Source organism: Catharus ustulatus, chromosome 12 (genome assembly GCF_009819885.2).
Source record: "Catharus ustulatus isolate bCatUst1 chromosome 12, bCatUst1.pri.v2, whole genome shotgun sequence".
NCBI classification, from domain to species: Eukaryota; Metazoa; Chordata; class Aves; order Passeriformes; family Turdidae; genus Catharus; species Catharus ustulatus.
Genome location: NC_046232.1, coordinates 12661078 through 12688988, shown reverse-complemented (window position 1 = coordinate 12688988; position 27911 = coordinate 12661078). Strand labels below are relative to the sequence as shown.

General features: G+C 43.0%; 1 protein-coding gene and 2 long non-coding RNA genes across 3 annotated transcripts; 1 reads left to right on the top strand and 2 right to left on the bottom strand.

Annotated features, from left to right (window-relative positions):
- Nucleotides 1-1388: 1388 nt before the first annotated feature.
- Nucleotides 1389-7908, bottom strand: LOC117002217. The gene is made up of 2 exons (XR_004419233.1): nucleotides 7825-7908; nucleotides 1389-6409 (listed from the first exon to the last, which is right to left on the bottom strand). It is a non-coding gene; the product is annotated as an uncharacterized LOC117002217 (long non-coding RNA).
- Nucleotides 7909-9137: 1229 nt separating this feature from the next.
- On the top strand, nucleotides 9138-11182 carry LOC117002140 (talin rod domain-containing protein 1-like). The gene has a single exon (XM_033070981.1). It carries the CDS (start codon nucleotides 9344-9346, stop codon nucleotides 10409-10411), a length of 1068 nt encoding a protein of 355 aa, XP_032926872.1. The 5' UTR covers nucleotides 9138-9343; the 3' UTR covers nucleotides 10412-11182.
- A 6646-nt stretch (nucleotides 11183-17828) lies between these two features.
- On the bottom strand, nucleotides 17829-27696 carry LOC117002141. Its single transcript, XR_004419219.1, has 3 exons — nucleotides 27649-27696; nucleotides 19351-19576; nucleotides 17829-18144 (listed from the first exon to the last, which is right to left on the bottom strand). It is a non-coding gene; the product is annotated as an uncharacterized LOC117002141 (long non-coding RNA).
- Nucleotides 27697-27911: the final 215 nt, after the last annotated feature.

The window sequence follows — 27911 nt, the reverse complement described above, 5'->3', positions numbered from 1 at the left end:
TCCAAATTACATGCATGGATGTCTGCACAGCCTTATTTCACTCCAGTCTTCATTTTTTCCTCATGGTAGCATTTTTTAATTACAAGCAACACAATCTTCTCTTCTACCTTTCACTTTGGATTTCAGGAAGTTAAAACTTGGGAATTCAAGGAAGCAGCACTGTTACTGCTAGTGGTAGATACTAATTGCACTCAGGCTGACTACGAACAGGCTGCTTTTCCATTCCAGCACTGAAGACAGACCAGGTTCAGAGCAGAGAACTAATTCTGTTGGGAGAACTCTCCAACCCCTATTCTGTTACTGTATCATAGAATCCTGTAATCATAGAACAGTTTGGGTTGGAAGGGGCTTTAAAGATCATTAAGTTCAACCCCAGATGATCCAGTTCTGGCCACGTAATGAAGCAGGAACCCAGTGCCTTTATGGGCAAGGTGTGCAAACATAAAATAAAAGCAGTCAGGATGCTGGGGCGTGGGTTTGGGGAGGCTCTCCAAAGCCTGGACTAACTCTTGAAGTGACTCTTGAAGTCACACACACAGCACATGAAGCAGCAGCTTGCCAAGCACACGCACCACGAGAAACAGCAGAGGAGGATGTGGGATCCAAGATTTCAGCACCCCCATAAACAACCAGCCTGGGCTGCAGCCTCCATGGTTTATAACATTTCAGACACACTGCCAGTGCCTGAGAACAGGAAGCAGCCCAGAGCTATTCGTGGAGCTTGTTAAATGTACATAACTGAAACAGGGTTTAGACAAGTACTTCTCACAGAGCTGTCCAATACCAGAGCCACTAACGAGCACATTTGCTTGGTGATTTCTCATTAAATATAATGAACATCAGGTATACTATATCAGATTGCCATGATTAATGAGGTTTTACTAAAATAGCTTTCTGCTAACTTTTGTTATTACTGGATTGTGCATACATTCACTGAAAAAAAAATTCTATCTTGGAATGCTGGACTTGCAGCATAAAATATTTTCATTGAAATTCTACTAGGAAATATTTTCAATTCTGTTTTTTCTTGTTAGAATAAACCAAACCAACTTACTCTAATGTCTGATACTACATTCAGATACAGATCTCAAAAGTAACCTGATTCCCTTTGGTAGGTGAACAAGTCATTCACTGTACCCAGGACTGCACCAAACAACACTATACATTTCCTTGTCATGCCAATAAAAGCTTTAATTTGAAAAGGAGGCGGTTTTCATGCTTGGCTTTGACTTCACAACTACCTCTGTTCAGGCAAAATTCTGTGTCTGGCTAGACTGGTTCAAGTCTGCTGCTTGTGGGGTCAGCTGCAGGACAAACACCTGTTCAGCCCTGTTCTCTGCTGTTCCTCTTTGCAGGAAACAAACGCACACACCACAGACAGGAGCAAATTAAATTGCATTTGCTTTTTATTGAAGCACACTGTGTAATGATCAGAGTCATGCCAATATGCTTTTTATAGCTTAAGCGTTTTCACATTTCTTAACAGTTTTTATAGTCCTAGCAACCAACACTATTAGGATTGCAGTACAGAATGGATTGGACAATATATGGCTGCTTTCACTGTAGATTGCAAGAGTAAGGTGGTAAATGCTTTACCTTGTAGCTGAAAGTCCCATCTAGTCATGCCAGGGAAGGTCTCAAGCTGTGACTGTCATTTCTGCCTCTGCAACACTCAAGTTTTATTAGCAGTACCTTTAATTATACCTTATCAGAAAGGCAAATCTACCTTCCCTTGTAAACTTTTTTATTATTGAGCAGGGCTGGGTCAAGCTATAATATGAGAGGATTCAGAATGTTCTAAATTTCTGTCAGTGAAGTTTGAGATTTTTTTCCCCCATTTTTGGAACTATATTTGTGCAAAAAACGTATTTTCCTTATCATTCTTTCTTAGTAGTTGGGAGAAGAATGTGAATTTTTAACTGCCGAAACTCTCTCAAGTCTTTGCTGCTGGTGGAGTTTATATGCAATTTTCTGTTTTAAAGTGGATTCCTATTTGTCACATTTTACTTTTCTTTGCAAATACAGTATAGCAGAATCTTAAAGCTTGTTCCTTGACATTCCTTGGAATGAAACCTTAGAAAGAACAAGGAACTTGACTTCATTAAGGAAAAAGCAGTGCCTGCCTTCTTGGAGGGACATCTAGACAATTAAGACAGAAGATCAGCCCTAAGCATGCAGAAGGGAGAATGGACATGCAAGGGCTGCCTGCTATCAGCACCTGCTGTGTCTGGAAGAATCAATTCATTTCAAGAACTCTACTGACACAAAAGGAAGTTTAACAGAGGCCCAGATGAATTAAGTGTTGTGCAAGGCAGCTTTGCAGTGGTAATTTTGAATACCAAAATTGATTGAGATCTGACTTACACAACCTAACAGGCTTTTGCACCTACTGACTTAGAGCAGGACCAGGACAATATTGTTTTAAACAATACAGAAAACTTGCTGAGTAAGAGACCCAGAAAACTTCAAGCAAGTTTTGAGATGTCCCAACATTCAGCATAATCTTCCCTGTTTAAAAGCACTATCATACATTTTACAGAATGTCAGGATATTATGAGTTATTTGCAGTAAAACATTCAAAATTATTGTTTTCATAGATCAAATTATCTCAAGTACCTTAAATGTTCCCCTGCAGAGAATCTAATGCCCGAGCTCTCATGCACAGACAGTGCATGTGTTAATCCAACCCTCTGAATTTACTCACAGGCAGAATTAAACTTGAACAATCAGACCTGAACATGTTATCTTTAAAAACAAGAACATGCCTAAGAAAAAAAGCAGCACAGCAAGCAGAATATGCTGTCATCTAGAGCATGAACATTTGAATATTCAGAATAATTTCAGTCCTTGGTTTAATTTAATGCATCAGACAAGCACACTTACTTGCCATCTATTAAGAGAACACAAATTTTTGTTCCAGAGCTAGTCAGATCTTGAACTCCTGGATCCAATTTGAAAACCTAAGTCTTTAATTCAAAATTTTCCCAGATGAAGGATTAATTATTGTGATTTAGACATGAAATTCTGATTCAGTTACTAACCCTGAAATTCAGACTCTGACTTGAGTTTTGAACATAAAATAAATCTTCGTCCTGAATTTGCGTTATCCTGTGCACATGCATTTTATAAATTAAAATTTATTGATGGGATGGGGATGTTTGACAAATGACATCACAGCTTTGTGTCATTACATGTCTGCTCAGGGCTGGGGAGGGTATGATGCCTGACTGTCTAGTCAACTGCATTAAAGCTGTACAGTGTTATCCTTAAATTCAGAAACACCACAAATGTGCTTCTTAGTACTCATCTCACTGCAAAATTTGCTACAAATCTGTGCTGGTTTAAACTATGTACTGATTACACAATTTAAAGTTACCCTATTAGGAAAAGAATTACATCAAATCAATGTCAAAGAAGATTTACACAGTTCCCACAGGAATTCTATTTATAGTCTACTTTTCACAATCTAAATGAAATTAATGTTGTAGTCCCAATTTCATTTTAGGTTTACAGGTCAGTTTTGGCACCTAGATCTAATGTAAGTAATACATAACATGAACTTCAGATGAATTAGAGGTGCCAGGGTTATATTGTTAATGATCAGCAGCCCTGCTCACAGAACACAGGCACAATGAGAGCAGTGTAGGATCAGAGGCTCCTGTGAAAACATCTATTAAATTTCTCTCATGATGCATATTAAAAGAGGGCAGGGAGGGGAAAAACCCAAACCCCTCTGTAGAGTATTGCAGCTGCAGGACAGAACATACCACCAAAAGTGCAATTCAGGAAGGGTGGGCCCTTGCACATTTTGTTCAAAATACCGTGTTCTCCTTTGATCTCAAAAAAACCCAGTGGCAAGAGTCTAAGGGAGGGTCTTGGATTCCTGTTTATGCTGGACCACTCTAACCAGCAGCAATGGCCATTCTTCCATGGAGTGCTCCTGAGTTCAAAGGCTACAAACCTTCCTCTGGCCCTTCTCACCTGCTCCAGGGAGGCAGAATGGACACAGGAGCTACAGGCACCTCCTGGGCACCAGCCTCACGACACACGAGGTGCAGGAGGGATGTGTGTGTAGATACAAGCAAGAACAAGAAGCAAAAAGCCATTATTGGCTGTATTCACATAAAATATGGCACAGCTGTCCATTCAGTGCAAGAGGAGTTTTGTAGCTGCATTTTCCTTTCCATAAAAATGTGTCTCTTTCCCATGTTGATGTACTAAATATCCATGGTAACAGCAGGGGACAACCAATCGATTATATATGGCAAGTGGTGAAAACAGTGCAATAAATGGTGAATAAAAGGACAACAACAGAAAAACCTCTTTTGCTGTATTACCTTTCAGCTGAGAAACAGGAACTGACCAGCATCCCACTACTAGGATATTTACATTAATGGTGTCTATGTAATAAATTTGTTCTTACCTTTGATACTGTGTTTTTGCCTATGCCATATTAAAAAAAGAACAAACACAAACCACGACATCAGAACATCAAGGTTAATTAAACCTGTATGTGAAAACACACCCACTATTCTAAAACCTATTTATTTATAGACAAAAGAAGAAACAAAACTTGTGACTGAATTTCCACTTTGCTGTCTCAAGTGCCTGGCTAACTGTTTCTCCAGATATGTGTTTCTGGCTACAAGCAGACCAGTTCTCAGGTTCCATCCCCAGTGCATCAACCACGGCTACCTCTGCAGACCCGAGACAGACCCAGACCTCACAGCTTTAGTCTCCCATGAAGTAATGGCTGTAAGTACTGACCACAGAACACTTACTCAGCACCAAAACATTTAAGACAAAATAGATCTTAAGGGCAATAAGCTGGTCAACACACTTGCCTTTCCTTCTGTGTGACTTTCAATGCTGCAGAGAGGAAGGGCCATCTTCATCCACCCTCTTCTGCAAAGCCTTTGTCTTAAAGCATTTCCTCCATCAGTTCCTGCCAACTTTATCCTCCTATGATTTTTAGTTTACAGCCTGACAACCAGCTGCATCCCTCAGATCTGGAGCTATCATTCCCATAATTACCACCTCACGGGTTTAGTCACATAGAGCTGACACAGGGGAACCACTGAATTGCCTTTTATTCCTTCATCAGCTAGCTCCCTATTAGGTTAGATCAATACATCTATACAGCAAAGTAATATCGAGAAGTACAACCCACCATACAGTAACTTCCTCTCACTGACCTGGCCACATACAGTGCTCATGAAATTATTACAACTTGGTATTCTTCAGCTATTACTCAACAGTGGCTACACTAGCAAAAATCAATTCCTCCTTCACAAAAAATATTTTACTAAGCAATAAAAGGGCCAAGTCCTGTCAGATGATTCAGGAAAGAAGACTTCAGCCTCCAGTTTCTGTTGTACTAAGCACAATGCAAAATAAAGATCAATGTGACAAAAGAAGAGCTCATACAAGTAAGCCAATCTTCTGTACACTACTAAGCCACATTAAAAAGCCTTTTAATCCCTTGTATCTGACAATGCCTGCTGGTTTGAACCCCAGAGTTAATTCATTCCGACTCTGTCAGTGAAATCTTTTTAAAGCCAAGCATGGCCACCTGATTTTCTTCCAAGTTTTCATACGAATTCAGTGAGCTGCCCAAGTCCTGTGGATCACCTTTGCACTCAGCAGCCACGAAATAAATAGGTATGGACACGTTCTCCTTGGAAGAGATGTGCAGAAGACTTACAAAGGAAATACTCACCCCAAACACCACTGGGTGCAAGTTTCCTCCTCAATCACATGCACTGGCACTTTAAAGCATGTACCTTGCTGACTCTCAGCTCTGCTCACATTACCAACCCAAATCCACCTCCAAGGCTGCCTTTTAGAATGGGACTGTATGTTCAGGGAATCCAGCCAGGCCAGGGGTGCCTAGGCAGCAGCCCTGCAGTCTGCAGGATGGTTCCAAGGGGAGCTGCTCCAGGAAATGGTAAAAATTACTAATGAAAGTGGTATTTTCTACATTGTTTTTTCAAAAAGCAAAAGCCAAGTCACACTTCCCCAAACATTTAACAAGCCGAAAAGCTAAACACCCAGGGCTACTATGGGAGGAGAATGGCATTTGGCAAGACTTCCCTGGGCACTCTCCACATGCAACACCAACTAAAGGACAAAAATTACCAGATTTCCCCCTTGCTAATACCGAGGCAGATAAGTCCTGTGGATGGGTTAAAAGAGCTAGAAAAATATTTGCTTGATATTGTAGCAGTTAGTAAGAGCTTTAGTGGCCCTGTCGGCTTGTAGGAGCTGCCACAGTTAAGGGCCAGCTGGGTTTCTGTGGAGGGAGACTGGTGGAGGAGGCTCTGCAGGACCTGTCCAAACCAAGGATCTCTCTGCTTTGTCCTTGGGGAATGGCACAAATCACACAGAGCATCATGGCAGGCAGCAGCATCTAAAAGTGGAAAAGATTATTAGGTCATGTAACACCTCTTCTAGCCAAGGATGAGACCTACATCTTCTAAAATGAAATCTTTCAAACCCTAATTAAATGTAGTCAATCCTCATTAAAGATAAACTAGGTTAATATTTATGAGAGACATTCCTCGTGCTGCATACTATCACCTCATGTAAGGACATATCTGGAAATACTTTGAAATACAGTTCAGCTGGCTTCTTCTGCCCATTGATTTTTATTTTTCAGAGTACTCTGAAATCATTCCTATTTATACTTTTGAAAATAATTTGCTGGCAGTAAGCCAAAATTGTTTAGGCCCAAATCATGACCTTCCTTGAAACTGCTATAATCTGACTCAAGTAAACAGAATTTCCCTCGTGCTGTTTTTGTGAGGAGGGATGGGTGGAGAACTGCCCTATTTTTGACACACCCATTGATCAGTATCTACCCCTTTCCTCAAGGCTGGCTTTATGGCAAGGGCTTCCCCTGCCCCCCAATACAGGCACCCTGTTAACCCCTCACTTTCACATCTATGTTCATCCTGCTCTACAAGTAGAAGGTCAAAGGTTCTTCCGGCTAATGTGCAAATAAACTTGTCTGAAGCCCTTTAAATGTATGGAATCCATTAGGTGGACTCTATTTGTGCCAGGACATCATTGGATGTGAGGAATCTGGTCCAATTTTCATTCATTTCAAGGTGGTTTATACCCCTGCAGTAGTAGGAATGTAGCAGGATGTTAACTGTGAATTTGGACAAATGTACTTCTGGAGTTTTGTACCCTGCTAGATGCATTGTAAATGCCTAGAATTAGATTGCTGACTTAAAAAGAGAATTCTGATTGAAAGGAGCAAAATAATATTATTTAGCTGCAGCTTAAGCTACACCAAAATATGTAACAAATATGTAAGATATGGTTTCAACATGGGCTTTGAATATATATTATATTGAAGCAGAGACTGTGCAACAGGACAGAATCTGATGTGTGCCTCAGGTTTACTTGCTCTAGACAAGAATCCTCTGAAAAAGTTCTCGGTGTGCTGCAGAATGGAAACAGATCAGAGAAAGTCTTCGTAGGGATTTCATTACACAGCAGCGTCAGTAGGTTTACATTTTCCTGCTAAAGTCTAATAAACAGTAACCAGCGTTCAAAAACAGCGACAGAAACGGGAAAGCAACAGACCGAATTGTCTTCATTGGTTTAAAATGTGGGTCAAGGCCGGTGCTGAGAGCAGTATTTGTGTGCAAAGAGAGCCGCAGCCATCCCCCATCCCGCGCTCTCAGCGCTGCCCGCGGACAGCCCGGCTCTGACCCGGCTCTGCCAGCGGAGCGGGACAGCCCGGCACGGCACGGCACGGCACGGCACGGCCCGGCACGGCACGGCACGGGAGCCCGAGTGGAACGCCGCACTCACCTGGCGGGCTGCCCGGGCCGTGCCGGGCCGGGAGCGGGACCCGGGCCCGCTGTGTCCCTGCCGGGGCGGCTCCTGGCTGTGCTGTCGCCTTCCCTGCGCAGCCCGCGGATCGCTCAGTGCGAGCCCCGGGGCAGCGGGGCCGCGGGCGGTGCCGGCTCTGCTGCCCCCTCCGCCTGGGAGGAGCGAGCGGCGGCGGGCGCGGAGCGGCGGCGGGGGGAGGGCAGGATTTAAACGAAGGGCGGTGACACCGCACAAAAGATTTCGATAGGCTCAAGTGAGGTTACAGCAAAGGCAGCGGGGCGGGGGAGCTCCCCCAGAGCCGTGCGGCGTCTGGCTGGCAGCGCCGTCGCAGCCGCCGCTTCCCAGTAGTTTGTCTGAAAGCCTGAGAAAGGGAATTTAAACGAAGATTTCCTCTCCTTTTTTCTTTCTTTTTTTTTTTTTAATTCTTTTTTTCCCTGGGAGTTGGCGGCTCAGCCAGGGAAGATGGCAGGAGCAGCGCAAGGCCGGGCGGGTCGCAGCATCCGCGGCTGCAGCCCGCGGCCACCACCCTTGTTTGCGGGCAGAGCCTAAGTTGGAGCGGCGGCAGCGGAGCCGGCGAGGCGGGCCCGGGCGCGGGGCATGGACCGCGGCGGCGGGGAGCGAGCGCGCAGCGGCCGCGTGAATGATCGCGGCAGGAAGGAGTGAGGCAGCGGCAAAGGAAGGGGAACGGATCCGCCCGCCCGCCCCAGCACCCGGATCCGGTGGAGCTTTTTTTTTTTCCTCTCCCTCCTCTCTTTCTCCGTTTTTTTTTTTTTTCCCTTCCCCCCGCTGTCCCCCGCGTCCCGGCTCCCCGCCGTGCCCCTGTCCCCTCCCGGGCCGGCTCCCCGCGGGTGCGCGGCGGGGCCGTGCGGGGCGGGCGGGCCACACCCTCCGCGGCGCTTCCTGCGAGCCGGGGCCGCGCCGGGCGCCGGGGGCGGCACATGGTGCGCAGCCGCCGCCCCTCCGGCCCCTGCGAGCTGCGCCCGGCGGGCGCTCCCCGACCGGAGGCGCCGGGGCCGCGGTAGCAACTTGAAGGGCTGCGCCCCTGCCCCAACTCCGCGCGGCGGCGGCGCGTCCCCGAGGTATTGCGGCTGCTAAAGGGAACTTCGCGCAGGATCCCGCAGCCGGGGACAGAGCCGGACGAGGCGGTGGAAGGAAGAGGAGCCAGTGTGCGAAAAGGAAAGGAAAAAAATCATTACGTATTTTTAGCTGAAGGATGCCAGACCGGGGCCCGGGGGCGCCCGGCGAGCGCCGCCCCGCCGCGGGAGCGCCGTAGGAGCGGAGGCTGGCGCCGGAGCGGGGCGGGCGCCCCGGCCGAGCTCGCTCCCCGCAGCAGCGGCAGCCCCGGCGCCCAGAGCCTTTTCTTGCCTCCCGGCGATTAATGGAATGATGTTGCGGAAAAGGCAGAGCGATCCTGCCGGGCTCAGTCGGGACTGCTCGGGCGGCGGCGGAGGCGGCGGCAGCGGGGTAGCGAGCGGCATGCGAGTGCCCCCCCGGCGCTATGGCTAGCGGTGGCTCCGGCAAGTCCAGCAGCGAGGTCTCCGGCGGCGGCATCCCCAGCAGCAGCTCCGTGCAGAGGAAGAAGCTCATCTCTATCTGCGACCACTGCAAGATCAAGATGCAACTGGTGGCCGATCTGCTTTTGCTGTCGAGCGAGACCAGGCCGGTGAACACCGAGAGTCTGTCTGTCTTCGGTGAGTCCTTTGAGAAGTGCAGGGACACGATCATTGCCAGGACCAAAGGACTCTCCATCTTGACCCATGACGTCCAGAGCCAGCTCAACATGGGACGCTTCGGGGAGGTGGGAGAAAGCCTGATGGAGATGGGGGAGCTGGTGGTGTCCCTGACCGAGTGCTCTGCCCACGCTGCCTACCTGGCCGCCGTGGAGACTCCGGGCGCCCAGCCTGCCATGCCTGGCTTGGTGGATCGCTACAAGGTGACCCGATGTAGGCACGAGGTGGAGCACGGCTGCGGGGTCTTGAAGACCACCCCTTTGGCAGATATGAGCCCTCAGCTCCTGCTGGAGGTTTCTCAGAACATGTCCAAGAACTTGAAATTCCTGACAGACGCCTGCGTGCTGGCCAGTGAGAAATCCAAGGATAAATTTGCTAAGGAGCAGTTCAAACTCAGTGTCAAATGTATGAGCACCAGCGCCTCTGCCCTCTTGGCGTGTGTCAAGGAGGTCAAGACCTCACCCAGCGAGCTGACCAGGAACCGGTGCGTCTTGTTCAGTGGACCTTTGGTGCAGTCCGTCTATGCTCTGGTGGGCTTTGCCACTGAGCCCCAGTTTTTGGGTAAAGCTGCCACCATTAATCCAGAGGGCAAAGCTGTGCAAACTGCCATCCTAGGAGGAGCCATGAGTGTGGTATCTGCTTGTGTGCTCCTGACCCAATGCCTCAGGGATATAGCCCAACACCCCGAAAGTAGCACCAAAATGAGCGATTACAGGGAAAGGTTGAGGAACTCGGCTTGCGCCGTCTCGGATGGTTGCAACCTGCTATCTCAGGCACTAAGAGAAAGATCTTCACCCAGGACTTTACCGCCAGTGAACTCCAATTCTGTGAATTAACCCCCACATCTTCTGTTTAGATCCCAGTCATTGCTAAAGGAAAATAATATCCCACCTCCTCACCCCTTTTTTGTATACCAAAGAATTTGCTTGGATGAGCCCAATCCTTTGATTTCATGTGGTGAAGAAGCAGAACATACTCAAACTATATGTACTAATAAAAGTAGCCAGTTTTGGCTTCTTTTTATTTTACTTTAAAGTTAAGCACGTATCTGCAGATAAATTTTCCTTTATTCAACAAGGTCTTCACACAAGTGGTAAAACTGTTTCAAAGTTTTTTTATATCTGGGGAGGTGGGGGTATCTTAGAAAAAGGAGAAAAAAAAGAGCTTTAATCGCGCTGGGTGCGGTTTCTAAAGTTTGTCTTGTCTTGTCTTCCGAAATTTCCCTTCTAAATTTTGCTGTTCGGTTGTGCAGGAAAAAGGTTACCTCAGTTCTTACTCATTTAAAGAAATGAAAAAAACCCAACAACACATAGATGATGGATGTAGCTACTATTTTGTTTGTTTTTGTTTTGTATGACTTTTTTTATTTTGCATCAAGTGTTAGGTTAGAAGTGCATTTGGTGTGTAGGAGTGGAAGGACTGGAGGTTGTGATTATGTTTTCCATGTGTTGATTTCCAAACTGGGGGAAAAGCTACTGTGAGTGTTTAAACAAACAAACAAAATTACACTATAACAAAAGTGATTTTTAATTTTTTTCCAATGTCAGTTTTTATCTTGCATGTACTGGAGTATTTATTTCATCTATTAAAATGTTATGTTTCTCAGATGCCTTTCTGTGAATCTCTTAATCCTTGAATAATTGAACAACTAGGCCTGTTTGTATTGTATGTCATTTCCCCCCGGGAATGGGTGGTACAAACGTAACTGTAAGTTCTAGACAGCAGCATACAGGCTTCGATTCAGTTCTTTTATTTTCATAAATACTGTCCCTCTCCCAGTACTACCCCTCCTCGTCAGGAGGCTCTGACAGAGCTGTTGCAGTTGTAGCTGTGGACAGCTGGGCAGTGCTGCACACACTGGCATTGCTGTGCACTGGCATTGGGGCTGCTCTGCAGAGCGCTGCTGGTTACTGCAGCAGGGCACAGCCTGGCTTTGTTTGTCTTTATCAGCATTCTGTGTTACCTTTTGAGAAGGTTTTGTATTTTAATTCTTGCAGAAATTGGGGGCCATCTGTAGGCTCAATCTATGAGTTTCAGTACTATTTATTGAAAAACTTAGCTCCGCTGTTTAGCGTGGTGTGTGCCGTGTGTCTTCTTGGGATTGTGAAGGTTTGTTGGAGTGGGTGCTTTAGTTCCTCAGAGGTTTGTGTTGGAGCTCCTCAGCAGAGATTTCTGTCAAAGCAGTTGGATGTTGTAGGTTACAGGAGACCATGGCTAACTTTTGAGGTGCAGCTGATCTCCAGTTGAATTCCTTGGGAGGTGTGAGTGGAGCTCAGTGCACACTGCAGAGTTCCCAGAGTTACAATGATGAATGTTGTCAGCCTGGTCTTTGTGGCCCTGTGAGATCTGTTGTCTTCTCTGTGTTCTGTTAAAGATAAATAGAAGAGCAAGTCTTCTGGAAAGGTTTTGTTTCTCTGTCCCGCTCCATTGCATAATTATGGGATTTTTTTATAGGTCTGCAGATTGAACTATGTTTAGAGCTATTGGAGGAAGCACCTTAAAAATGTTGTTACTGTGGCTTAAACCTTAACAAATACTATTTATTCCTTTGAAGAAGGAAACCTTTGGGTATGGAATGGAGCTGGGGTAGTGAAAGGTCTTTGTTTTATAGCATTATTGTTTCTCTTGCATATGATGCTTTTACTTAAGTGGAGCAAGACGTTACTGGGTAGTGGACAGATACATCTGTTGGAGGAGATACAAGCAATATCTGCATCTTCAGGGTTAGAGAAAAATAATTCCTTATCTACAGTGGACTTTGTCTTAGGTTTTGTTTATATTTAAATGGAACTTTTCTGACTTTAGAGAATTGCATGAAGACTTTTCTTTGCTGTAATCAGCCCAGGCTGCCCTCCTGCGGGGTGTGATGTTCTCACCATGTGCTGCAGAGGCACGGGTACCCACAGCTATGGTGAAATGTAGAACTCCTCTCACTGTTTTGTAATAAATAAATACAAGCACTCGGTGTTCTAACTTTGAGATGCCTCCACAGGTATTTCCCAAGAGGCTCTCACATGAGCACACAAGCCTTTTCCCGTGTGTATGGCAGGAGCAGCTGTAGGATCGGAGGGACCCGGAGGAGACCAAGGCCATTGCAGGGAGGTGCTGGTGGAGTGTCTGCTCTGCTGTCCTTTGTATCTCCCTCCCTGGCGGGTGTCTCCCTGGGAGCTGAGGCACCTCCCAAGGCAGGTTCCTCCTTTTCCTGCTGAAGGAGAAGGGGCAGGAGCGAGGCGTGCAGGATGTGCAGTCTCTGTGCGGACAGGAGGAGAGGAACCCTCCACCCTTCCTCTGCACAGCTCCTGCGTGGGGCAGGCTTCGTGTGCGACGTGCAGGGATGCTGCAGGCACAGCTCTGGGGAGCATCCTTCAGCTCCAGCTCTCTTCTGGCACCTGCATTGCTCAGGCCTCCTCCTTCCACATGCAAACCAGACAATTCTGAAGGGCAGCTCTGACAAAAAAAAATAATGTCCCACTGGCTCTTTTGATGTTTCTACTTAATAGTTTTTGGTGCTGCTGAACTAATTAGATCCTTTTTGATTCATTTATACATTATTGAGGTTATATGGATCACAGCACAGCCTGCTTATTACCTCTGCATATGAAAGGCACTGTGTTATTAACGATGATAATGCTGATTTTTGTTGTGGTAAGATCTTGTTTGAAGTGGTTTAGTGCAATTTTTGTTTTAACAAGGTTACTATGGATTCTTCATCGCCTTTCTTATTATATTTTTAAGTGAGGTACATGCATACATATATAAATAAGTACGTATCTTCTTTTTTAATACTGAAAGAAACCAGATTGCCCTAGATCTCCCTCTGGTTTTGACCTGTGTGAGTTCTGGAAGGATTCAGTTTTATAAATAAAGTGGGAAATATAGCCAGGCCATGATTTTTTAACAGTATGATTTAAAAAAAAACCAAACATATACACAAACAGTAAATTCACCAAAGCAACTTCCTGTAGCATTTTAAAATAATTGTAATTTTAACAGTTCAAAATGTTCAATCATTTCTTTTGAAAGTACAACTCACACAAAAGGAGGCACACACTGCACCCTGGCCTCAGCTCAACTGTGTAGCTGTCAAAATCTCTGCTACTCATGTAATTAGCACAGCAAAGTCGAAAAGTTTTGATGCCAACAATCACAACTTGCAAAGTGTGGCATTTTTCTGAGCTGAAAAAGGTGGAGTCCCACTACTAAGTGTGAATATATGTATCTATTTTAAATGCTGTAGTGCCACATTTATAGACAATGTATATTTTGACAATTTATTTGGAATTTATTCCTATAGAATATTAATTCTGACACAAGACATTATCTCAGTAGGTGGATTCATGCTGCTTGTTTACTCTTTGGGCCAGAAAAAAATACAAAATGGATGAGTTTTCAGGGTGCACTTGCAGGTGAGAGGTCAGTGATTGTCACTTGGCCCCCTGTTCCCAAATGCTTCCACACCATTTAAGTCAGCAGATGCTGTGACTATTTCAACATGGGCTTGCACAAGCATGAGATGTTTTCTGATGTGGAGTCTTGAGGGGGAAAAAAGTTTTAGGGTGCTTATATCACATATGTCAAAGACTACTGTAATAGTGCATTTAATAAAATGGTTAACTTATTTCTAAAAACATTATGCAATGCACATTTGTAGCCAAAAAAACCGCTGTCCCCACACAAGAGAAGTAAGCTTGATTTTTAAATGTAATAATTTTTTAACAGGGAAGAAGCTGCCACCTCTGTATTGTCTGTAAATTTGATACTATCTTGTGGTTGCTGCTTCAGCATAGGGAGGTCATTATTGATGCAATACAGCAGTTGGGTTCGAGTTTGAGATCAGAGCAATGTGTTTTCTGAGTCTAAAAAAGAGTAAGTTCTGTAAGGCAACCAGTAAACCAACAGCAAAATGCTATTGGAAAGCAAGTACACTATTTAAGGGAACTTGCAAATGTAAAGCCATGTTATTTTTCAAAACTAAGAAAGAAAAAAAAAGACCCTGGGTCAGATAATTCCCTTCACTTTTTACCACAGGAAATGATCAAAGTAGCAGAAAATCTGCTCTTTTTGGCCAAACTTCTGTCAGAGACAGAAGGGGCTCAGCCAACACATGGTGTAGGCAGCCTTGCAGTGACGGGGGATGTGGCTGATGGGAAAGGAGGTGGGACCAGAGAAAATCTGTAGGGTAATACCTCTTATTAAACCCACAGGAATTTTCCTATTCTAGATAAAACAGTGGCTGATCCAATAAAGCAGAGCTCAGACAGCACGGGGTTTCTTTTGGGGCCGGCAGAAGCTCTGGGCGAGGACGTGGGGCTGGGAGTGTTGGGGATGCTCTGTGCTCAGCAGCTGGGCTGCTCTAGGGAGCCAGAGGTCTCTAGGGTGGCCCTAAGATATGCAAGAAGTACAGGCACAACGTGTACCTGCCAGAACAGTTTGGTGGGAAATGAAGGGCTGCAGTTTTATCTCTCTTTGCTTTCTTCCCTATCGGGCTCTTTGCAGACTTCACAAGCAGAAGCAGATGGTAGGGGCCAGTACATTTTACTTCTTTGTTCTTGCTGCCTGTGAAAGGTGCCAGATGGGCAATGATAAAGATAGAAATTCTCTTCCTGTAGCCCAGGGATAGCGGAAAACACAGAGCTTCAAGGCTGCCCTATCCTCACAGAATCACCATAACATGTTTTTTTGGGCCCACTGTTTCACTCTTTGATTTTTTGCCAAGAACCTGACAGAAAATCCCAATAGCAACTTGACAGGGGCATTGAGGACCAGTTAAATATTTCCCATATGACACCAAACCACCACCAGGTTTGGATTGCTCACAAATGATCCAAAAAGTACATGGGCTAGGTATGAAGTGCAGGGCCAGATCCTTCATATGAATAACTCAGAAAATGAAATGCTGTATAATCAGGTGTTTACTTACTTGGGAATTAGAATTATCATATTTTTTATATGTAAGACTAGTTCAAAAGTATATTTAATTTACATAATTAGCAGCAGTACTCAGAACCATCTTCTTAATGAAGACAGACATTCTATAAACATAAAGAGCCTTGTCCATGACTTTAATTAAATACTAATGTTTTCCAAACTATGTTCAAATGTTAAGGGTTGTTTTTTGTGTGGCAAAGTAAGGAATTACATATTGATTTTCATTAATCTGAATATTTTCCTAGAGTTGGTTTTGTTGTACTGGAGTCCTTTGAACCTTAGAGGGTTTTTTATTTTGTTTTTTTAAAACCACGCAGAGTATGATGCTATATTCCAACAAGTCAAAAGCAGCATTTCAAGATTAATGCAGAGGTTCCTGGGGTCTTTTGTCAGCTTGCCAGGCTCTTGTTCCTGTTCTAACGTAATTCTTTATAATTTCCTTTTATGTTAATAAAGACTTCTTGTGGCTGTAAAAATTGAAGTTGTCTCACTCCATAGACAGCCTGGTTCTTATGTAGATACTATTTAGATTATTTAGAAATCCTGCTGGTTGCCAGATGGAGCTCTTTTGGGTTTTATGTTAAATGCTTGGAAAGCTAAATAGCTTGATTTTCCTCTCCTCCCTCCCTCAATAAAATAAATACTTGAAAAGTGATTACTAACAACTTGCTTAAATTCAATTTTAAAATCAAATTATTTTCAGGTGAAGTGACTGGAAGTATGAGATGGCTCAGAGTAGTTGGGTTTTGGTTTGACTTGCCTACTAAGATCTTAAACCAGCAGTTTTTCTCCAGTTTTGTTTGGGCAGCAGGAACCTGAACTTTAGTCTGGGGATAGAGAACACAGCCCTGAAGCCTGTTGGGCACTGGCATTGATGAACTTGCTTCATACTGAATGCACACCAGGTGTTCCCCCAGGTCCTGCAGAAGGTGCTTGGGAGGCACTGAGAGTCAATGTCCCACTAATCATAATTCTGTTGTTGTCAACTTTGAAAATGTCAAGAGAGCAATTCTGGCCCTCAGGGTTATGTTTTTAAGTACAGAGTAAGAAATTGCCCTTTCCCAGTCAATTTTTTGCAGTATGTATTGATCCTGTGTGGTTCATGTTACATATAGGAAGTCTCTCAATTGGCTGTTCAGGTGCACTTTGGCCCCTGTTTGCATTCTGGACATGCACACGATGGAAAAAAGTGAGAAAAGTCATCTCGATCTGTATGTGCAGAGTGACAAATTACAGGCCCTGCAGCACTTCTGAATTGGCATGCAGTTAATGCTCTGGTCTTATTTAAATGCTTCAAATTTAGTCAATGTTTAAAAATTTACTTTCTGTTTAAAAATTTACTATGAAATCAATCTGTTCTGGCTATATTAGATTCACAGTTCAAAAACTTTATCCTCTTTCATCATCTTAAAGTAGTCATTGGTCTAAAACTCTTTAGTCTCTGAGTCTGGCTTAAAAAACAAAAAGAAATTGAGCCCTGTATTTCAGTTTTAGTATTTTTGAAAGTTTTAAAGCTAATGAGCTGACCTATTTTTAAATTACAGAGCATGGAAGAATAGTGGGTGTATTCTTTTTCATGCTGAAGTGAGCTATTGTTTCTCTGCTCATAATTAAAAACTCACTTTTTAGAAACTCACATAGGTCCTCAGCATTGCAAGAAAGTCTAAGTGAAACTGCCTGCATTAAATTTCCTTAATACTGAGTTTAGACATGGATTCATTCAGGATCTGTAATCTTGTCTTGTGGCTGGCATTGGAGGAGTTTGTCCAGCAGCCTGTAAATGGAGCTGGTAACACGTGAGTGGCTGAAGAGCACTTGTTGAAGTGAGCACTACATGCTCCAGAGACACCAGCACCAGTCTGAAACTCCAGATAGGTGCTGCTGGCTGGGCACTGCAGGCTGTGATACTCAAGAAATTACAGTGAAATACAGGGCTGAAAAAAGCTGAGCAAGAAAGGCTCAAAGGGACGACACGATTTGGAGTTTGTAATGGGGAAAAAAGGAAAATATTTGGTCAGAACTGTAGGGGTATTTAGGGGCTTTGCTCCCACTGATTTTCAGTGGGAGGTGTATGTCTGGATATTTTGTGATGAACTTTGAATGCCTGTGGTTTTAAAATGAATCTAGGATGTTGGGTGGACTCTTAGAGAAACTCTAGGAAGCCAGGGAATTTGCAGTTAAGTACCAGCATGGGCCATAACTGTGCTCCTGCCATGCTGACCCTTCTGCAGGGGCTCCAGGCTCTGGTTATCCTTGCCCTGGCTGGCAGCAGGCCAGAGACCCAGCTCTAGCTCATGTGTCTTTTATGGCTGCCAGATGCCAGCATTGTGCATCTTATTTTCACATCAGAATCACAGATTTCATCTCTGTCCCTCCACCCTCTGCTCCTGGTGCAGCACCCAGCTGTGGAAAAGAGATCCCTTTGTACTCTGCACACATTATCCCTGTGGAGGCCACGTGTATGAGGATAGATCCTGGTAACCAAGGGCCACATGGCATTAGGAACATACCTGTTCTCTCTGGGTGCAAATTCCAACCACCTCCATGCCATGCACATCCTCTCAAAATGTGTCTTGAAGAGCTGCCCCAGATCTGTGTTCCCTGGATCTGCATTTCACGGTTTGTCAGAGCTGTAATGCTCCTCAGAAGGAAGGGTAATCTGCCTTAGGTATTTATGAGGTGATTTGAGTTGGGGGGGAGGCAGAGCAGCTTGGTAGTAGGTTAGTGGTCAGCTTAAAGTTATAGCCCTTAAGGTGTCCTTTTGGGCTTTTGTATGGCATTTTCTGCTTCTGTTTTACCTAACTCTGCTGTTTGCTAACCTTGTGTATTGAGTTGATCTGCAGCTTTGAGTTCAGCAAGACAGAGGAGGCATCTGAATTTCCACTGCTCTCTTATATGTATTTATTGAAGAATCTCCTATAACTTTCCTATATTGGACCCTGAGGCTTCTTTTCTTGCCATGAGATTTTGTTTATGAAAATTACCTTTGGTTTCTCTCCAGCTGAAGAAAATAACTCCAAAGGAAACCCTATGTGGTGTATTTATCAAATTCCTTACCTATCTTCCTTTTATAGACAGTTTCAAGATAATTAGATGAAAATTACTTTATTTGAGAAAGTAATTTTACTCCTAAATATCACAGTCTGAAACTTGTGAGCATTTTCTTTTGTATGTGATTAAACCCACATCTGTTCATTGGATAGAACAGAGGAAGAGCCATGCTTTTCTGTCTTGGTATGTAAGACAACAAAAGACCAAATGTTCTTACTTGTTTCACTTTCCTGACTGTACTGTAGCACACAGAAATGTCTGGCTGCATCAACAGTGCTGGTTTGGACACTGAGTGTCCTTTGATTACAGGCCCAGCACTTTGCAGGCACTTGTTTTGGGGGAAAAAGAAAAATATGGTGAAGGACCGTGGTAGTACATTATACAGTTCTGTATTAGGTTTGGTCTTGTTTAAAACAAGAAAGCTCAAATCAGAATTTTGTGCCAATTCTTTATAAGATCCCACTCATTTGGCAAAGGAATTGAATTAATTACCTCTTGTTTTCTGTACTGTGTTATTACAGAAGGGAGAGCACATGCTGCATTTGTGAATGAAATAATTCACTCACATCTTTGAAGCCTTTGCTGTATTTTTCCCTTTTCCTTTGAAAATAATGGTGGTCTGTAGAAGACTTTCCCTGGATGATAAATACACTTTTGGAAATGTTCAGTGGTGATCAGAAAGAAGCTTGAGTAAAACAGACTTCTAAAACCTAGAAACATTAGAAACATTATTAAAAAGAGTCAAAGTACTTTTTAAAAGCTTTTCCCAAAGGCATTGCCTTAACCACAGTTTTACCTGGGTTGCTGTTACAGTCGTTTACTGACTGTGGACATCTCCTCCCCATGAGATGATTTTAGAAGATTGATGGGTTTCACTTATGGAAGATGCAATTGCTCACTGGGTTTGAATCCTTTTTAAGACTGTGATCTCTGAGATGTTGCAGGTTCTTCCTTGTGAGACTGCATTTTACTGAAGTGATCTGGAGTTTCCATGAATCTCTGATGTCCAAGGAAAATCACTCCTGTCAAGAGAATAGAGCATAAAGAATGTTCACAGTACAGCTGTAGGAAAATGCTGTAAGATGGACACTTCTCTTTCAATAACTCTGAACTAGCCCCTCTACCTCAGGACTATTTATTCCAAAATTTAAAGAATTTCAACTACCAAAAAATGTATGATCTACATTATTCACAAAAGCCTTCCTTCGTATTTTGCTCTTTTCAAAGTGTAACAGGTTAAATGTTTGGAGGGTTTATGCCAAAAAATAGCAGTTTTTTTCTATCAATGGGGGGAAAGCAAACTGCTTTAGTTTTCAGAAGTGGGCTGCAAAACAGTATTTCTTTTACTCATTAAGATGCTCTGTAACTAAGTTATTCTACTTCTTACATGGTTCTAAAATATATTTTTACTGTTGATTTGCATTGACGTCCTAGAGTTTTATTTTAGAAAAGTTCTCAGCTTGTTTGTGTGCTTCAGTGATAGCGACTATATGAATTTGTCCTCAGAATCAAATAATCCTGGTTAGTGACAGAGTGAAATGATATTAAATTTATTTCTAAGGGAAAAAGCTAGCACTGAGCTGAAGTCAGATTGATGATAATTTCAACTTAGGAATTTTAAATGGTGCTGTATTTGTAGTAGAGTTTGAGGACTCCTGTGAGCCTGAAGCATATTATTTTCAAACTGCTTAATTTTACCACTCCAGCAAGTACAGAATTCTCAGACTATTTTTTTAGGGGGGGAATTATAGCCCTTTAGAATGTGCTTAGCAAAATGTTCCTAGTTAGGTCTAGTTTGCAGAGTGAGTCCTACCTGCAGATATGAAATTGGGATGTACAGGTTTAACATGTTCTTAGAGAGGTTGTTGTAATGTTAGTGAAGAACTGCATTACCTGAGGTTTGGGTATTTTGACTTCAAAGAAATACAGAATCTTTTATTATTTATAAGCAACCCTTTAAATGATTTTTTTTTTTTGAGATGAAAGCCCTAGAAGTGTTTTATTAAATACCTCACCCTTCTTGAGTTCCTGTCAAATAGTTCCATTGCTTATCTATTTATTTAATTATTTTTAAAGTACACAACACAGTACCCTGTGCAAATATGAAGTGGTGATGTTGGCAGCAAATCAGCTTCTGTTTTCAGTGGGGATACGGTTTATACCATGATTCTCTTCACTGGTTAAATTCTTTATTTCTACCATCTCCAGATAGACAGCAGATCTACCAAATTACTAATAAATACTCATTAAATATTTAGTAATTATTAAACTAGCAGCTAGTTGAGGACTTCTGCTTGTAAGCAGGCACCTATATGGAAATACATTTGGTAATAAGGTAAGTGGTTGTCATCATTGTGCCTTGCAGTGATTTTGGGTCTCTGCATGTTCCAGCTGGGAAAGAAGGTGGAAACTTGTTTGGTCAAACAGTACAGCTCAGTTCTCAGGGAACAGAAAAGCCCTTGCAGAGTTAGCTTGGATGAGCTGATAAATAGGGAGCTGCAGCTTGCTGATAGCTGAGGGGTTTGCAGAGCACATCGAGTCACAGGAACTGTTAAGGGCAGTTGGGCTCACAGTGAACCTTTCTTCTTCATCAGAACAAAAGCTGCATTGTCTAGCCCAGGCTGTCATGTATCTTCACCTTTGAGGACTGTGCCTTTTCTAGAAGCACAGATAAGAAACAATGCACCTGTTTCCCATGAGATATATCCAACAGTCATCACTTTTTTGTGGCTGTCTTGGTCCTGAGCATGGCACTAAGTAACACTGTCCAGTGATGCTTTATTTTTTTCTTGCTTTTTACACTGTCACTCACGTATTCCTTAGTGCACAGCAGACTAGAAGCCATAATTCACCCCTGTTTCTATTTCTTCTCTAATGCTTCCAAAGATCTCTTGTACTGATTTAAAAAAACAGCTGGAGCTGCAACATCACTCCATTTTGAGCTCTGAATTGTGTTAGCCATTACATTGGTTCCACACGCTGCTTGGGTGGAGACATCAGTTAAAATTCCCAACACGGCCAGGAATTCCAGCTTTGTGTAAGTGGCGGTGACTTTCTGATTTTTAACTATGTTACACTAAAAAGGAGGATTTTTCCCAGAGCAATTTACCAAGAGAGGAAAAATGGAAATAGTGTTTGAGGATGACCTTCCACCCCAGTGATCTGGGGGTGATGGTGGCTGACGTCTGTTATTGCTCAGCTTCCCTGCTGTGGTTTTGCAGTAGTCGAGTGCTTTGTCATTGCTATTAAACAGAAAACTCCTGAGCTCACAAAACAGTTTGTGAGGGGCTTGGGAAATGGCAGAAGGGTTTATGAATGCAACTGCAGAACAAAGTTTAGCTGAAACAAACGTGGGTCCTATTTGAGCAGATTGGAATGCATTGATTCTAACAATTTCTTCAATCTGAAGTGCTATTCCTGTCCCCAAGATCCTGAGAAAGAAAGGAGAGAGAAAAAAAAAAGAAGGGAATTACTTTGCAGCACTCCAGCATGGGAGCAGGAAAAGTGTTGTTTTGATTGTCTCCAAAAGAGAGGCAGTGCTGTAATTCTGTTTCGTTTTTGTCCACAGAACTTGAAAAGATTTTTCCTAGAAATGTGTAATGGGACTGTCAGAAAACAGACCCCTCCCCTTCCCAGTAGTTTCCTGCTGAAGTCATTTAAGGCCTCTCTCAGCTTTCATCTGTGTAGGCACTGAGAGCTCACGGGCCAAGATTTTTATTTTTTTTCAAAGGGAATACTAGCAAAACTGAAGCACTTTTAAAAAAGTCGTTAGGAACGAAAGTTGGAAGTTTCTCTGCATGTGAAGCTGGCTCTCCACTTAATCAGCTTCTCATTTCCGTTCTGTTTCCGCCAGTCCCAGTGAAGTGGCTGTAGGTGTTTTTCTTGTTTTAGGTACTGCTAAAAGCATGTGTGTGAGCTGCCCAAAGGGGCGGGGAGGGAAGCTGTTCCTTACTTCACTTCTGGGACTGTCTGTTCAGGGCTTTACACAGGAGGTGGCTTGGAAAGGCTCGTGAATTCCATTTACTGTGCACTCAGACCTGATGATCGCACTAGGCTGAGCACACAAAACCTGCTCTGCAGGCAACAGCCCTTATGCAGTAGCTATTTAGAAAAAAAATCCCTTTGTGGAATTGGCAGATAGCCTGCATTTGCAAAGATGGGAATTTTTGTTGGTTATATATACTATGTTTAACGCAATGATCAAGGCAATGTGCTCTTAGAAGAAACCATTACTAGTCTGAATAAATGGATGCTACTCAGCCTGCATTTTCTGGTTGGACTGAATTCAAGCCTCCCATTCTGAAATGGATAGCTTTTTTGGATCGCATTCACTTGTCTCTCAGACAAATCTGTGCTGTGGATTTGTTCCTTAGATGAATGATACACATTTCATCCGGTTTCTTTCAAGTTGAATTCTGCCTGGCACAAGAATGATAAATGTTTTTTCCTTTCTCCTTCTGTTTAGAAGACCATGTTGTATTGTGAAAGATGAACTTCATTCCCAAGAGAGATGAACTGTGTTCAGAGGTGGATTTACTGGTGCAAGTTTGTAAAGCCACAGCAGTGCCATAGGCACCTCATCAGACAGACATACATTGGGGTAGTCTTGAGCCTTAATCACACTGCAACTATCAGCTCTTCTGTAAAATTTAATTGCAAGTTATGTGTCCTTAAAGCCTAGAGGAGTCTTCTCTCTAGGGAGTGAATTTCCCTATTTTTTTTACTATTAGTCTTTGGGGGTGGTACAGTATACAAGTATAATATACAAGTATTTCAGCCTTGGAGCATGAAGAGCTTCCTGATGTTAGCTGGTTATTATAAATTACATATGCATTGAAGAGAAGAAAATACTAGTATTTAAGTAGGCCACCAGCATGCTGTGGATGCAATCCATTGCATTCATATGACATTTAAAATGTGTATTCGCATTTGCTATGAAATTGTGCTTACCTAATGTGTAATTTTTGGGCTTTCCTTGATCCAGTGGATAAAGAAACTCCGTGAGTTGAGTGCAGCCTAAAGAACAAATTTACTGCTTTGAATTAAACTCCTTATCACTTCCCAGGATCACATTTGGGACTGCTGAACTAAGCAGTACACTTGGAGAAAAACTAAAATTCACTCCCAGAATCTGACCCTTATCCTGCAGTGCTGGCAAGCCCTGAGCATTACCTGTCCCTGTCACCTCCCCACTGTCCTTGTGACAAGACCATAGTTTGAGTCCAGCCAGACAAGATGTTCTGTGGCCTTTTTGATGAGGGCTGATGTGAAGTGAGAACAAGTTTTAGACCATTTGGATTCAGGTTGTCTGCAAGGTTCACCTGGAAAAGAGAAGTTATGGCTCAAGACCTGTTTCTAGGAGTGGCCATCTCAGGTACAATTTAAGCAAACCTGCTTAATTTGCTATGGTTCTACTTGTGCTGAAAGCTTACCCAGCCTTTCCCAAGGCTTTAGATCTTTACCTGCTTGCTAAGATATTTTTGTTTGTCAGTCTTATTACTGGAATAATTCTTGTTGCTTAACTACAGTGTTGGCAAAAGTTCTTGTCATACTGAAAAAAAGATTTGAACTGAATCCAAAGACTGTGGAGTTGGTGCAGCTGTATGATAGGGAAGAGCTGGCACGTGCTTTCTAAGATTTGAACTATTAACCATATATTCAAGGAAATGGCATCTGAAATGTCTATTTCGGGTGGTGACTGATAATTTTTACCAAGAGCAGCTTTTGATTTTTATGATAACTTCTTCTGTCAAGAGGCTAAGACTAGCCAACCCTACTTTTGTGAGTTAGCAATGGTAATTAGAGATGCATGGTCTACTTTACTGTGATATGTACATACACTGGTAAAGATTGATACTAGGAAAGTTGTCACTCAGAAGCCAATCTGCCCAAATGTCTGTCTGCTGTTTGGCCCCTTTTGTCACGAATGGCACCAGTCACCACAAGCCACCGGGGGTGACCTAATGACCAGTCACCACTAGTCACCACCTAGTCTCAGGGCAGCAGCATTTCTTACAGAATTCCATTCTGTGAAAGCCCTTCTAAGAATCAGCAGAACAGCTGGCTCAGTTACTGAGGCATACAATGCACAGGGGTGACAAAAAACTGCACAAGCAGTGTAAGCCTTCCTTGTGAGGAACAGAACAGTCAGAGTTGCTGGCAGAAAGTGATAAGAGTGTCAGTGACTGGGGAGGATTGGGTGTGTTCAGTGAGGGGAATAGTGTTTGTTTAGGTTTTTCCTCCTGGGACTTCTTTACTATATCAAGCACGTTTGGGAACTTTCTTTTCCCCCAGTGATCTGAGATGTGAACTGGACAGTGTGTACGATCTGAGAGAACAAGACTTAGCAATGCTTCAGAAAAAGCAGTTGCATATCCATAATGACAGCTTTGTTTCTGGGTGCCTGTGCAGACTCAGTTTTTGTTTGCTGACTTTCTTTCAGCTTCAAATACACAAGAAGATGCCTGTTGGGGCTGAGAAACTTGCAGATAGACAGAACTGTAGAGTAAAATGGAGCTGAAACCAGCCCTGTCTGGGGAGTCCCTATGTGTGCTGTATCAGAGGGACCAGCTGGGGTCTGACACCATTATGAAACCCACATTACTTTCCACCTGACTGTAAGCTCAGTGTGTGTGCCCTGTCCAGCAAAATGGAGAGATACTTGTCTCCTTTTTACTCAGTGTCTCTGGGAAGGTCATTTACAACAGCATTGCCTAGTCACTTTGTCACAAACCCATTTAAAAGGCATTTGCTGTATGTAAACTGCTCCTAGATGAGGAGTAGACACAAAGGGACAGACTTGTACAAGTTGCTATTCAGAAATCTTGAAACATAAAAATGCATAGCTCTGAAGGAAAAGGCCAAGACCCTGAAAATAACTGGCCAGGGTAATGGAAATTGTCAAAAGAACGATTGGGAGCAGCCACAACCATTGCCAAAATCATTACATTCATCAAGCTGAAAAGTGAGCCTGGTGGTAGCAGTACGTCCAGGTGGCCAAGGAATCCAAGGAATATTGGTAATCCATCCATTTCCCTGGGTGGAATCTTGTCCTCACCAGCTCAGGGGGACACTCCAGAGGGGCTCCCAAGATCCCAGGCACTGAGCTGCTCTCTGAGCAGGACTCAGGCTCCTCAGCTGTCAGAGAGTGGCTGAGGAAGCCACAGGTCCAGGGGAGCTCTGTGTGCAGAGGGATCGTGGTGTTAATTTGGCTGGTACAGAGCCCCTGCAGACCCTGTGTTCCAGTGCCTGAGAACTGTGTGTGCTGCCAGAGGGCTGGGTGCATGCCAGCAATTAGGGACACCAGCAGGTCTCTGCAAACTGATGTACAGCCTTGTGCAGCTCTCCTTGCAACACTGCTTTTCCCAGCAGAGTATGATTGCTGTAACGTGGAAGGGAGCTTTGCTCTACACATGCTAAGTACCCTTATCTCTCAAGTGTCCTAACTAACATAATTAGATTAAACTAAGAGGAATTTGGCCTAATCTTGTCTCTGTCTCAGATTCTGCCACTCCTTTTCAGACCCAGAGAAAAGACTGAGCCCCAAAGCCTGCCTGTTCTTTCCAATTATATTAACTGGCCTAAAAAAAGATTTTTTTGTTTATGTTCTTTTTCTACAAACTCTGTTTTGTTCTTGCTAGAATACAATTGTTAGTTCCATCCTGGAATGATTGGCATGTATGTAAATTAGAATAAAAGGATCTGATCTGAACTGTTAACTAAGTTAAAAAAAAAAAAAAAAAAAGCAAAGCTATGCATTAGTGTAAGAAAGCTATCGTTAAAGGGGCAGTGGTTTTCAATACAATTAAAAGTCAAATGTTATGATTACCATAATATTAAGTCATTCTCCCCACAATTCACCTGTCCTCTTAATTAGGACAAATAAAAAAGCATCTACTTTATTTTTAGACAAAACTGTGGCTATTTAATGTCTAGCTCATTTTAAAAACTACTTGCAAGGTGGAGCCAACAGCCAGTGGCATTACAACAAAACCCACTTTTTTTTTTGTTTGTAACCTTTTCTGTTATATTACATTATGATTTCTTTTTTACACTGACCACCATCCTCATATACAACTGCAAAGACTTGATGTGGTAAAAGCAAACACTAGAATAACTGAAACTATCCTAGATGTCCCCTTGCAATACATCAGCACTATGAAGTGTGTGTCACCTCCATCAGCAAACTAAAGGTGCCAGGGACAGGGACATCTTCTTGCTTCTCCTATTGAAGTAAACATTTAAAAGACAAAAACCCTCCTCTCAAGTATGGAACTGAAATGTGCTACAGAATGATTCACATCAAATAAATAAATGCTTTTCAATTGCAATCATTCCCTATTGAGTTGAAGTGGTATTATGCTGTTTTAATCTCATCAGTTCCAGAAAGCACACACAAATGAAAAGAAGTGATTTTAACACTGTAGGAGGGGGAATAGCAGCTTGTGCAGAGCATCCAGCCAAAGGAAGAGGAATAATTTTACAATGACTGACCTCAATTCTATGCCAGTTTACAAATTCCACTACAATTAATGTCATTATAATTTCTCCCCTTCATTCCTGAAAAGTTAACCCTGCATGGTAACCTATCATTCTTTAACCTATCTGCAGTTTCCACACTTTTTGCCACAGATGAATTTAAAACACTTATAACCATTTCCCAGTTCCATCTGACTGCCACTCCTGCCCATCTTCACAGGGAAATTCATCTTCTGCTGCCATCTGCAACAACAATCAACCTTAGAGGGTATCAACGAACACAGACAACAACCTTTTGAAATGTTCCTTTTGGGCCCAAATGCACACACAGAGGAGCACTCCCTGCCTAATGCTGAACACAACCACCTCTTTGGTGAGCAGCATAAGTAATATGACAGCTTGTAGCAACACTAAATAATCATCTACTTAGCCTAGAGCAAAAAATTGAAGCAGTGGGAATGTATAACATTTGAATCAGCATTTGTTGAGGAAACATTTCTCTTGTGACACAGATACCTTATTGACTGCAAACACACAGAAAATTCATAGTGCAGTACCTAAAGCTGGTAAATTCAGCAAAAATTCCTTCAGTACTCTAGTATCTTGTTGATAGTACCTGTGCACTTTTGGAAAGATTTCTTCTTACAAACACCAGACTTCTTTGGGAATTTTTTTCATTTATACAACAGGAGGCTCCAGTCCTGCAAAAATATAATATTCTCATGAGATTACAGTTGGAGACCCTGCAATCAATAGGCATTACACTAATTTGTCATGTACAGCTAAATGTTCTGCTTGAATGAATCCCTTCCTCTTTAGACTCAGCTCTGCACTGCAAACATTTGGTTTGAGGACTGAATTTGTTCTTTCTTTTAGTGC